This window comes from Lampetra planeri, chromosome 30 (genome assembly GCF_965212315.1).
Source record: "Lampetra planeri chromosome 30, kcLamPlan1.2.h2, whole genome shotgun sequence".
NCBI classification, from domain to species: Eukaryota; Metazoa; Chordata; class Hyperoartia; order Petromyzontiformes; family Petromyzontidae; genus Lampetra; species Lampetra planeri.
In genome coordinates this window covers 9115781-9129343 of record NC_136136.1, presented here as the reverse complement: position 1 = coordinate 9129343, position 13563 = coordinate 9115781, and the positions used below count along the sequence as shown (strand labels likewise).

The window sequence follows — 13563 nt, the reverse complement described above, 5'->3', positions numbered from 1 at the left end:
ATAAGTGACATCACATTTAACCCCTCTTTAATACCGAAAACAGGAGGATTCCTCCACAATTCTGGCTGTCGACTGACGAGGCTGGGTGTAATTCCCGGCGAAACATCACAGGACTCGAATTGTAAATCTTATGGCTTTACTCTCCAACACGCCGGTGTGCTGAACTAGTAACTAATTGGTATGTTTTGTTTACGTGACAAACCTTACTAATTGGCTGTCAGGTTGTGGCGGCTTTAACGACACACATTTACGCGATCTAACCCAAAATAACTATTATGGATAGCTTCTCATAATTCTATTACTATAATAATAATGATGCCATTTATTTACGCAGTAAAGTCTAACTGAGATCCTGTGTATTTGGGATGTTGGCCAGTCCTCTGAACGAGTGTTTGGCGTGTTGGGAGGTAGTTGGAGAACCCAGAGAAAGATCGTGCACATTTATTCGGTCTCGTGTGGTGCACTCAGAAATGGCCACGAGAAACGAAATCCCAGAATTTCTTCTCAAGTCCCCTCCACACGCCTCTCACCCACCATACCACCCGCTTCTTACTTGACCTGTACATAGTGTAATCCACACGTCCATCAAACCAACGTTGTTCATTCTCAAAAGCTGGTAAAGCCGGATGAAGCGACATTTGATAACATTTTATGCCTCCTCAGATCACTGGATCAGCACCGCTCTAAACCCGACTCTGAATTCTGCTTTCAGCCATCCGCCAACAAAACCAGATGCTCGTTGGTCTGGGCACCAATGGCCACACACACAAACAACAACCTCGCCGTAATGAAGTTCCTCACCCTCCACTTGTCTCCGCCCGTCTCCGACGTCGCTAAGGAATGGACGCCGGCCTCTTCTCGCATCGCTGGCCTCCTCCCTGGCGGCGCCGGCTGTGCCGCGGGCTCCGACCCGGCTACCGCCCCTCCGGCGCCACCGCCGCTGCCGAACGTCCTGTCCGGAACGCTCCGAACCGTCTCCGCCTCGGACTCGGAGTCGCCGTGGCGGTCGTGGCGTCGAGCTTGGCGGTGGCGGCTTCGCCGCTCGCTCCGGTTGGGGCTCCTATCGAGGTCGCAGGCGGCGGGGGCCGGCAGGCCGTCATCGGCCGGCTCCGAGGGCGGCCCCGCGACGTGCCGGCGGGCCGGGCGCACGCCCAGCCGCGTGGTCTCGGCGATGGTCGCGAACGTGCGCTCCACCCGGGTGAGCGGCGCCGACTCCCCTCCCGGCGTCCGGATCGGCACGGAAGCGGCGGCGGCGGCGGCCGGACCGAGTTCCGCGGCGAGGGCAGACGACAGGGTCGCGGGTTCCGACGTGTTACACGCGCCGCCGCCGGTGCTGCTGAAGCCACCCCTCTGAGCTGCGTTTTCCACTGTGGCGCCACCGGCAGCAGCAGCAGCAGGCTTCTGTTTGTCCGCTGCGCCGTCTGAGTTTGGCGCCGCTTGCCGTGCCGACACGACGGTGAGCGAGGGGTCGTTGTCGGTGTCGGCGACGGGCGGGGCGGCTCTCGCTCGCCCACGCTCGCCGTCGCAGGCTCGCTCCGGCTCCACGTCGCCCTTGACTGCCCCTCGCACGGCCGGCACCAGAACGCTGTCCTCGTCCTCTGCCACCTTTTCCTCCACAGCCTCCTTTTTCTCCTCGTCCGTTTCTCGTCTCCCACCGTCCTCGATGATCTGGGCCGAGTCCTGGTGGCGTCCATAAAGAAAAAAAAGTTAATAGCTCTTCACTATGGCTAGATGTTAACTACCTCGCTTGGATTTTTCTCCGGGTCCTGTGGTTTTTCCCTCCACATTTACAATCAACGTGCGTTTAGAGTATTTGGCTGCTATAAATTTCGACATAAGTCACTTCAATTGAGCTATCATTCGTGGCCAGGTTGCTTCTGAAAAAAAGCTATATAGCTCAGTTTTTGTAAAAAATGTTAGTTTAGTTTAATTATGACGTTATGACCAAGGAAACTAAAGGTCTCCTTTTTTAAGCTGAGACCTGGAACTTGAGCCACATTTGAATTCAAAAGGTGCGCGTTAAGTCACAGACGATCGTAAATCATGATGGACTACTTGATGCAGAAACTAAAATGTAGTGCATGGAAATTGATGCCGAACGTATAATAATAATGACATGTTATTCACATAAATATCTAGAACTTATTTCATAACGTACGTAGCCAACCGTGTTAATCGGAGGTGTGGGGGAAAGACAACAAACTAAACACAAAATGCAGTTCTAAACAAATTAGTTTTTCAATCTAAATTTAGAAGTGCACAGCTCCAGTGTCTTACTAATATCGGAAGGTGGTGTCATTTCGTGCAAATTGCACATCAATAAGCTGTAGACTTTGTAACGTGCACAGTTTTCGCAGGGAGGCATTGAAAACCAGACAAGCGGGAAGGCAGCCAAAACCGGCACCACCAGATGCCCAACCTCTGTGGTCCTAGATTGGCGTGTTTAGCCAACTCCATTAACACATTCCTGCGGAGGGAGCTGGTAGGAACGTTGGGTTACTCGGTCACTGGCCAGGGTCAACGGCGGCGTGGTGTATTCCGCAAATATGCCCGACTGTGAGGGCGGGCACAAGCCGGCGTGAGTAGGTTAAACGTTGAGTTTTATAAGGGCACCACGGGGTGACCAGCCCCTCCCCACCCAGCCCCACCCCTCCCACCCCCCACCCAGCCCCACCCTCCCCACCCAGCCCCTCCCCACCCTCCCCTCTCCACCCAGCCCCACCCCTCCCATTTTTGGATGCACGACGGACGGACGGACGGACACAATAATCCCCTGTGGGCTGATGTAACCAGGAGGTTCCTACCAGTATGATCCTGTAGAGATGGCAATGATGGCTTGCCTGTCAACCCTTGACCCTACAACGACTGCAATGCTATCACAATGCACGCGAATGCCCAACTGCATATCGCGACACCGTATTCAGTGTGCCCGGCAAGGATGCCCCCCGGTAAACCCCCCGTGGAACTCTACCGGGCAGCAGCAGCAGTATGGCTCAACGAGCAACCGGATAGAACGATCGATCCAACCTGCTAGTCGATTACATCAACCGATTACATCTAATGGTTGGAGCCAATTGTTGATCTTAATTGCCAAAGTCGACCAAGTCAGCCAAGGCCGCCGCCCGCCGCCTCCCGCCGCCGGCGACGACGCCTCTACCGACCGGCAAAGGCTGCGTCGCTGCAAGGGCCCGGCTCTGCTCCGGCTCCCTCTCGTGGACATCGCGCTGGTGTTGTGGTGCAGGGGGTTGCGAGGCCGCGTGAAGGAGCGGCGGCACCTCGCGCGCCGTGGGCGGCCGTAGCGGAGGCAGCGGTGGGGGCACCTCCCAGCCGCTCGACAGCTGCACAAACACACGTGCGCATCGTCACGCGGCGCTCAAGGTACGATGGGAGCCGGTCACGATGATGGCGCTTGACTGCAAGGGCCCAAGACCGGTCTTCAATTGGAACGTCTGTTCACGTGGATAAAGAATATGTCCGCGAAGGTGGGTATTCCCAAAGTTTACTTTGTTCACGCCAAGCGAGAAGTGAGGACAGTCTCATTGCAAGAGTGACCTGGGGCATTAGTCTGCCGGTAAGGGACGATGATTGCCATGCATTATTGCACTTTGTTTAATTTGTGGCCAATTTTCAAATTTGGAAAATGTGGGCCCTTTGGTGCCGGCACACAACCGGCCTACTCTTGCAAATGACTTCGGGGGATCTCTAATGTCCACTGTGAAGTAGGCGGCCTGTGGTATTTTCACGGTTAACCCGACCTCAGTGTTAATCGGGGCGACCGCTGCATTCGAACGGTGAACCTCTGCAACAACAAGTGGCAAACGCAACCACTGGCGCATGTCACCGCACCACAAGTGGAACCTTGTGAAGTTGAATTGCAACAGTAGGGTGGGAGAGAGATTCATGAGCTCTTCGGATTCTTCCAGGGTAAATACATATTTCGATTCTGAATACTGGAGCTAAACGATGCCCCCGTTCCACCTCGCTCGACCTTGCCTTGCCCTGATCACCTGGCTCAGCTGGGCGTTGGAGATGCGGATGACGGAGGGCAGCAGCTTGATGCCCGAGGCGCGGGGCAGCAGGGGCAGCTGGCGGCGCCCGACGGAGCCCAAGGGGCTGCTCGAGCCGGACGCACTCCGCGGCACAGGGGACTGGGCGGGGGGCGGCACGCCGGGGTCGTGACCTCGGCTCACATCCGGTGGGGATGTCCGCTGTACGCCACATCAAAGACAAAGACCCCCCCACACCGTACAGTCTTTAACGGACCTGCGAGGGCGAGTGCCGTTAAGCGAGCACCAATGAAAGCCGGCACGGCACTCGAGGGGATGGGTACCAAGCACCACGCCAGGCCGCCTTTGTCTCCCCGGTGATAATATTTACACACTGCACCAGATACTCATTTGAGGCCGATTCGACCAACGGGAGGCCTAGGACCGGTTCAGATAATTGCGATCGGTAATCAAACTCAGATCACCGGATTCATAGCGCAGCACGCTAACCGCTAGACTACCGCTCCGCACACACACACACACTCGCATGTAATACAAAGATCCCCCGAATATAGCCTTACCATACATTTGGGGCAAGTGCTATTAAGCGAGCACCAATGAAAGCTGGCACGGCACACGAGAGGGGTGGGTAGCCAGCCCCATTCCAGGCCGCTTTTGTCTCCCTAGTGTTAATGTTTACACACTGGCACCAAGAAACTCATTTAAGGCTGAGTCGACCCTTGGGAGGCCCAGGACCAGTTCAGATGTCCGTAACTGATATTGGTCGCGAGCGGGACTTGAACTCGGGTTGCGTCATTCATCGTGCAATGTGCTCACCATTGCACTACCGGTCCTCACTTTGTAGATACGTATGCACAAACACACATTTAAAATGCGTGCACAAATGCACAAAATAATGAGAATAGACTTGACCCTTTCTGACAATAAAACAGGAGGCGTTAAGATGTTTAAACACCAAATACACCTATTGCAAGGCATCAAGTGTGCATTAACCATACATAACTTAATTTTAGATTTGAAGCTTTCGTGACTGCAAGGATTCACACTCTTATGTTTTTTCGGTAAAGTCACGAAAAAACCTAAGAGTATGAATCCTTGCAGTCACGAAAGCTTCAAATCTAGAATTAATGCCCTCTACGGGGAGGAATTTCCCTGATCTGTTAGAGTTTCTAACAGACGAGACAAGAAGTCACAGCTTCTCGAGATGCTGGCCTTCCTCAACAGTATTATTTCTTTTTATTTTACCTACGTGACTTTAGCGAAAAAACCTAAGAGTATGCATACATAACTTGTGGCAAAACATGCAACCAAACAAACGCGCTCTGATAATAGATGGGCATTGGCGTTGAAACCGATTTGCCTACACCAGCCTTCTTTATGGCCTTGTCTCGCCAGGGTTAGACCAGAGAACGCCAAAAGGCAAACAGCACAAAGGCAGTGCGAATATCAAAGCATGAACAGCTCGGTGTGAGCAGTTACATCTATGTTATTGCCAGAAGGGGTAACGCCTATTCTTATTATTTCATCATTTTGCTACTGGCAAAAAAGGTCCCCACAGACACGAATGCACGTGCGCTCGCATCGGCACCATCACGGTCAGAGCGGCGAAGAGGCTCAAAGCATTCAAAGTGGAATCCATTCAGTGACAGCAAGTTCAAGGATGTAGAAGCTTGTTCAACGGGTATTCTAAACCAAACTCACCTCAACTCTCTTTCTTTCCCTGGCCCCCTCCGAATCCAACCAAAATTCTGGGTCCCCGAATCGGATGGAAGTCACGTGACCCAACGGTCCAATGGCGCCCACTTCCTGTGCCGCCCCCTGATCGCGCTCGGGCGATGACGAGTCCATTTTATCGACGGCCACCCCCTTGGCTCGAGCGCCGCCGTGCGCCCTTCTGCCCTCTTCCTCCGCTGGCGCCGCACCATTTCCACCACCCTCGTCGCCACCTTCGTCGTCGTCTTCCAGGGAGCAGAGCTCATCGGCGGCACCGTCTCCACGCGTCCTCCCAGAATGCACCGCGGCGTCAGCGGGGGGTCGACCCCCGTCCGGCGGGAAGTCCTCGTGATCCACGACGACCCACTCGTCCGTCGGAGTGGTCGCGGGTAGTGCGCTGCCACCGCCCTCGTTGTTGTCACCGCCGTGGACGCAGTCGCCAAGGTGACCATTTTCGTGGTAACTGTCGCCGTGGTAACCGTCGCCGTGGTAAACGTCGTCGTGGTGCCACACGTGAGCGGCGGGGGCTGCCACCGCCCCCTCCAGCTTTGGGTCCCACCAGGTCTCCCCGCGCGTGTCGGGCCTGCACATTAGAAATGGCGGCGTCACGTTGTTAGCCAAGTTAGACATGGGAAAACCTCACCGATTTGCTCACCCAGTACCGCCAAATTCAGCCGCACTTTTGCACGATATGCAGTGTTAACACGTGGTTTTGTACATAACAGTGTCTCTACTCTACATTTTACTATTATTGGGCCTCTGACCAAATCACCCTGAATACGCCCCAATATGATCAGACATCAAAAAGCGAGGCAGGGTTGAAACGTGGTTGGTATTGGGGCCGAAGGCTCGCACCTCCTATAAGCACAGCTGGCAACGTACGGTTAGAAAGAAGTTCAACATACATACATACTGCCTGGGAATACCAGGTGTTATAGGTGAGGTTGCCAGATGGCGACAGTAAAGCAATGGATTATCATGTCACCTCTGCACAGCTCTGAGTTATCGATCGATCAAAGTTGTCCTCTCTTTTGGGTTTGCTTTCTCCAGGTTCTCCATGTGGCTTTCTCCCCCCACATTAAACTAGGTAAGGCCCACCGAGGTATGTAGCTTTTTTTCAGAAGCGACCTGGCTATCACAAATGAAAGCTGAACCAAGTGGCTTATCACGTGGAAATTTATAGCAGCCAATTACTCTAAACGCATGTTGATTCTAAATGTGGAGGGCAAAACCAGAGGACCCGGAGAAAAATCACGCGACCACAGGGAGAACATACAAACTCCAAATATAGAGGCATCATCATGGTCACAATCAAACCCATGATCTCCTGTATACCAGGCGAGGTAGTTAACATCTAGCCACCGTGGCACCCACAAGTCGACCACGATTGTAAAGAAACCGGGCTCCACCATGAGAATGTGAAAGTTTCACCACGGCGCTCAGGGCCACGAGCGGCGACGAGCGCTGCGCTTGTTTAAGGAAGGAGACGGTTTGATCTAATACTGCGCCGCTCCTTGAATGCGGTGTGGTACAACGTGGCGTAGTGTGGCGTGGAGTGGAGTGGCATGGTGTGACGTGGAGTGGCATGGTGTGGCACGGTGCAACGTGGCGTCACGTGGTATGGTGTGACGTGGCGTGACGCTCAGTGGCGTGGTGTAGAGAGTGTAAGAGAGGAGTCATTACCTTCCTCCGACCTCCCCGTTCTCCCTCACCGTGGACATGTCTCCTTGTTCCAAATGCCGCTCATCCTGGAAAGCGTACACACGGGTTAATATACGTGTGTGTGTGCGCGCGTGCATGCGCGCGCAAGTACACGTGTGTGTCTGTTCGTTTGAAAACACGCACGCTCACACGCACAAAGATCCCCCTATAGCCGTACAGACCGTCGGGGTAAGTGTTGTTAGCGAGCACCAATTAAGGCCGGAACGGCGCACGAGGGGGCGGTGGCGAGGCCGGCACCATGCCCGACCGACGTTGCCTCCCCAGTACCGACGTTAACACAACGTTCCAGGTACTCATTCGAGGCAGAGTCTTCCTAGGGAAGGCCCAGGACCTGTTCAGATAAGCGACACTCGACTAACCACACAAGCCTTCGCAGCTGCTCGTACTCCCGAGTGCAGTTTGCTTGGCCGAGCCGTCCGTTGGGCATCTCTTCTCTCAAGCTTTCACCAAGCACTCTTGCGCGGAATATGGAATCATCTCCCCTAGTGTACACACTCATGTCCTGTTTTAGCCACTGCTTCCTCCACACATCTCTGTGCCTGTTTGATCCCCGGTGGTCTATGAGCCATGTGCAGCGGCTGGAAATCGAACTCAGGCAGGCTGGGTAAGTCACACGGTGTACACGGCTATACGAGGGATCTACATCTTTTTGGCTCTCGCTCTCACACGGACGCGCGTATGCACGTGTTCCACAAATAACGTTTTACTTGCCACAAAGTAGTAACAGAGCGTTCACATCATCGCAATTATCCGGGTGGGATTACGATGCGGTGAGAGCGAGAGCATTCACAGCTCGGCCGTGGAAGCCCACGAGGTCAAATCCAGCTCAAGGGTGGACCTCAGCCAATCACCACCTCCCTCCACTCTCGTCAAGATGACCGCTGTACCACTTGAAAATAAGTCCACCGTGGCTGGCCGATAGAAGGGAACGGCTCCTGCTAAGAGAATGTGGAATTTCCACGAGTGGCTTAGGGACACCAAATTAGATAACCACTTGGTATGTTGAATTTATGTCGCACCGCACGTAGCCAACCGTGCCAATCGGAGGTGCTTGCTGGAGCAGGAAGACACTTTGAGGATGCGGTGCTTTCCAGCTGGGCAGGTTACAGACGAGCCTTCGAGTAGCACCCAGAGGTCGGGAACCAAGGGGGTGACCAAAAGCCGGATAGCGGCGATGATGAGGCTACGAGAACAGTCCTCGAAGGACGAGTCGACAGCGTGGACAGGAAACTAGGAGGCCAGTGGTTATAACGAAACTCCCGAGCAGCAGACTTCGGAGGTCGGGTGCCGACAATGCAACGTCCATGGGATTCGGCAGAAGGAAAGAAGCGACGGCAAGTCGTTTTACCCCCCAGCACGCATCCGCGCCGATCTTGTTGCGGTTCTGGTCGGTGCGGTTCTGCCGTCGCAGGTCGCCCGGCGACAGCGGCGGCGGCGGCGGCGGCGGGAGAGCGCCCGGTGCCCGCAGCGCCGGCGTCACCGGGGCGGCGCTCGGTGGCGGCGGCGGCGGAGGTGGCGGCGGCACGGGAGGGGGTGGCGGGGGAGGGGCGGGGGGGGGGGCAGCAACCCGGCGGGGGTCGCACCGGCTGCAGGGGCGACGGCGCGTTCTCCTGCTCGCTCAGCTGCTCGTCCTGCAGCACGTCGTAGGTGCTTTCGCGCTGCTGCACGTCGCCCAGCAGCAGCGGCGGCGTGGGGTGCGCCACGCTGCGCACACAACAGACAAAGATCCCCCGTGTAGGCTTTCACAGACTTTCTTGTGTTGGTGGAGTAGCGCCAACGAAGGCCGGCAGGGCACACAAGGCGGTGGGTGGCCAACACCGTGCCCAGTCGCCTTTGTCTCCCCAGTGCTGATCCTTACACACCGCACCAGATACTAATTTGATGCTGAGTCCACCTAGGGGAAGCCCGAGACCAATTAATATATTCACAGATACTGGTGTTGGCGGTGGCCGCGAGCGAGAATCGAACTTGGATCTCTGCCGGGTTCGGGGACGTTCCCGAGGGTAAATTTTTGGTAAAAATTTGCATTAAATAAGTATCCATAATGTACGTTTTTTTGGGTTAGATCGTGTCCTTAAACCCGCCACCAGCCGACACAGCCAATTAGTGAGTTTTTCACGTAAACAAAACGGGTTAATTAGTTACTAATTCAGCACACCGGTGTGTTGGACAGTAAACCCACAACATTTGCAATCCGAGTACGACGTTTCGCTAGTAATTATAAACAGCCTCGTCGGGCGACAGCCAGATTTGTAGAGAAATCCTCTTGTTTCGACCTTAAATAAAGGGATAGATGTGATGTCATCACTTATGAGCCAATGAGGTGCGAAGACCAGAGGGGGGGGGTTAATGTGTTCATAAAAATTACAATGAACTAGTAACTAAATGGCATGTTTTTTTTATGTGAAAAATCGTACTACTTGGCTGTGTCGGGTGGTGGCGGGTTTAACGACACATTTATATTTACACGACCTAACCCAAAAAAAATGTTTATGGCTAATATTGGTTGCGAAAGCCTACTACGTGTTAAACATTAAACAAGTAGCAAATAAGATATCAAAAGAAACCCAAAAAGATGCTACGTAACAAGTTTAAACATACGAGTTGACACAGGGTACTCAGCAGAGATGACTGCGGAGATTGCATCGAGAGATGGTAAGTACAGCGGCATCACGCACTCTACCCAAAGTACCGCATAATATTTCCTTTCAAATTTTCTAATAAAAAAATTACATCCCCTAATTGGTCGGCAAACGTTATAGCGAAACAACGTAAATATGAGCAACGTAAATGGAGGGGACCCCCCTGTTACATAGTGGATCCACGCTTCGGGCAACGTCCTTTGAGAGGCAGATAGGTCACTAAACTATACCACTAAACAATTTGTATTTTACCAGGCAAGACCCACTGAGCTATATAGTGGCTTATCACCTGGAAATCTATAGCAGCCAAATACTCTAAACGCCGAAGGTCCATCTCCCAAAAACACATGCCTCCCCGTGCATTTTCCTTGTGCAAGGCAGTATCAATGACGAAGGTGGCGAAATCACGTTTGGCCTCTGCTCAACAAGGATTCCGTGCGCCGTTCCCAAAGCTCAAAGCGCCAAACCGAGTGAAAATCCCGGTGCAGTGGCCGCTCACCCAAGCGCTGCGGCTGTGTGCCTCGTGTGCTGCTGCTGCTGCGGCGGCGTGGAGGTGGTGGTGGTGGTGGTGACGGACGCGTCGGCGCCGCTGCGCTCCCAGTCGTACGGCTCGTTCTCCGTGACGCCCAGCTCGTGCATGCTGCTCTCCAGCAGCGACAGGATCAGCTGCACGCGCATAACAACGCGCACGGAGGACGGAAACACAGCGGTGCTCGGGGAATGCACGGAGACCCGTGGAAAAGTGCTGGGGATGCGATGGGGCATGTGGGTGAGCCGGTGAATATTTGCGCAAATGAATGGGTGAGCGGGTGAGCGGGTGAGCGCGTGATCGGGTGAGTAAAATGGATGAATGAGCGGGTGCGTGACTGGGTGAGGGAATCGGGTGAGCGGGTGAGCGGGTGAGCGCGTGATCGGGTGAGTAAAATGGATGAATGAACGGGTGCGTGACTGGGTGAGGGATTCGGGTGAGCGGGTGAGCGGGTGAGCGGGTGATCGGGTGAGTAAAATGGATGAATGAGCGGGTGCGTGACTGGGCGAGGGAATCGGGTGAGCGGGCGAGCGGGGCCCTCACCTCGTAGTCGGGCTGGGTGAGGTATTCGAGTGTCGACACGTGGTCGAGGAAGGCCTGGAAGCCTGCCGGCATGTGCTTGAGCAGCAGCCGATGGTCGTACTTCTCCTTGATGAGCCCCACCTGCTCCTGCTCGCCGTGGTAACACGCCACGACAACCAGGACGGGGAGGAAGAGGAGGAGGAAGAGGACGGTGCGCGAGGGGAGAGATAAACGTCAGATGGTTGCCATAGTAAAGGGAATTATGTCTCAACGAGTAGAGAGATGACACGTTTGCACGTATGAATCTGAGCGGTTCCCCTTTGTTAACTGCACGCTGCATGTCACGTGTTAATTATAAAACGATTAAGTTGGCCAGGCAAATCGAGGCTACTACTGAACCTGGGATTGAGCGATCCACGACTACACCGAGTTCTCAATATCACAGTGCTGATGGTCTCAGTCACCAATGCCTGTACAAAACCCCATGGTGTTAAGGTAAGTTTTTTTTTAAATCACTTATTTAGGATTATTTCCAGCACTGATGACGACAACGTCTGGTTTTTAAGTGTGAAGAACACACGTTGCACGGCAGATAAAAGTTATGCCCCCCCCCCAGTGTGGATACATAAGCCAACTTCAGAAGAAGTTCAGTAAAGTAATTTTTCAGCATTGCGCTCAGGGGTCTCTGGTGATTACTGGCTCTGTTTCTAACTTGGCCTCACCAGTCACGATTGCCGTGTACAATCCACTGGCGTACATTTGGGGGTAATTTGTTTCAAACACGGACGCTGACACCGGCACACACAACGGCCTGCTCTTGCGAATGACGCCATGGGATCTTTTAAACGTCCGTTGCAAAGAGTGGACGGCGCGTGCGGGTAGTATTTATTTTTTGGTCAATACACACCGCAGTATTAACCAGGGCGGCCTGCTGGATTCTAACCGGCGAACCTCTGCGATGAACGCGCGACCACTCGGCCGCTGTCGCCGCTCACTGCACGAGCCTCCCCCCCCATCCCATCTCACCTTGTCCTTGATTTTCCTCCACGGCAGCTGTCCGATAGCGAATTCCACGAGCATGTAGAAGAGCGACCACAGGTCGTCATGGCGACCCATCTCCTGCACCGCACGCACACGGCGACACACACGGGGGCCAGGGGGCAGTGAGCGGAGCATCCACGTGACACAGCTATTGCAACTTGCCGACCCGCCCATCCTGGACGTCTGCGAAAAAGAGCTTCATAGCTCATCAGATTACTTTCAGTCTAAATAAAGATTCTGATTCTGATATCCGTTTATTTCATGGGTCTCGCCGCTTACATTATAAATCCCCCGTCAACGTTGTAACCCTTTCCAAGCAAGGTTGAAAGCACATATGCATTAACTCTGTCCTTCTGTAAAGCCATACCAGGGGAGGAGGTACTCATCGTAATGGGCTATCCCTCGCAAGTGAGGATGATTGTCTTCCATAGAACAGTTGGATTATCTGTGGGTCTGAAGATGGCTGAAGAGACCGATCTGGGAATGCCAGCTTCTGTCACGGCGAGGGCTCATGTGTCCAGAAAGAGGGGTGGGTTGAACTGGACTAGCAAGTCGTGCTGCAGCATTGCTGTTTCTGCCGTTCCTGCCTTTCCTCTTCCTTCTAGATTTGAAGTTTTCGTGACTGCAACGGTCCATACTCTTTGGTTTTTTCGGTAAAGTCACGTAGGTAAAAAATTAAATAAAAATAAATTAAATCACGACGTTTCGGAGGCAACACAAGCTTCCGTCTTCAGGTGGCACCGTCACAGCAAAATAACTGTATCAAGTGGGGAGAACTCTAAGAGACACGAGACTAAATATAGGTTAAGGGGGGGGGAGGAGCCAGGATGAGCTGTGGGGGAGGGTTAAGTTAGGCCTCCTTTTGTTATGCTGCTTCCTGTTTCCGCCATTGAGTTTCAAAATGTTTGGATCCTTGAAACGGACTCTCTGTGTGATCCTGGGCCAGCCTCCCATGAGTTAGTGTCGATGGAGCACTTCTTCATGTGGGCCTTGAGGACATCCTTGAAGCGCTTTCTCTGCCCTCCTCTTGAACGCACATCCTGACTAAGCTGGGAGTAGAAGACTTTGCTTTGATGGAAAACGATCCGACACGGACGGCCCCCTAAGACACAAAGTCTCGCTATTGGAGACCTATCGCATTGAAAACCGGCCAAACGGATCGGTGTTGCCCAAAAACTTGAGGGACACAGAGCAGAGCCAGAGAATAGCAGGGCTATTAGCTCCTAGGCAAACAGACGGCCATCGGCTTCCCATACCACCGATTCAATATTTAAATACTACGCAGGACAAACGCGTGTCGGGCAGCATTACAGAATCAATCCGCATGCATGATTCTCCCCTAAAGCTTGTTCCACGTCAGCACGTATCGATTACCCCCCCCTCACCC

General features: G+C 53.6%; 1 protein-coding gene across 1 annotated transcript in view; it reads right to left on the bottom strand.

Moving 5' to 3' along the window:
• Nucleotides 1-13563, bottom strand: part of LOC144728931 (uncharacterized) — a 46300-nt gene that overhangs the window by 12511 nt on the left and 20226 nt on the right. Inside the window, 10 exon segments of the mRNA XM_078608685.1 lie at nt 802-1680; nt 3162-3338; nt 4008-4208; nt 5709-6303; nt 7404-7468; nt 8791-8985; nt 8987-9146; nt 10584-10750; nt 11157-11282; nt 12162-12254. Coding sequence (XP_078464811.1) covers nt 802-1680; nt 3162-3338; nt 4008-4208; nt 5709-6303; nt 7404-7468; nt 8791-8985; nt 8987-9146; nt 10584-10750; nt 11157-11282; nt 12162-12254 — 2658 coding nt within the window.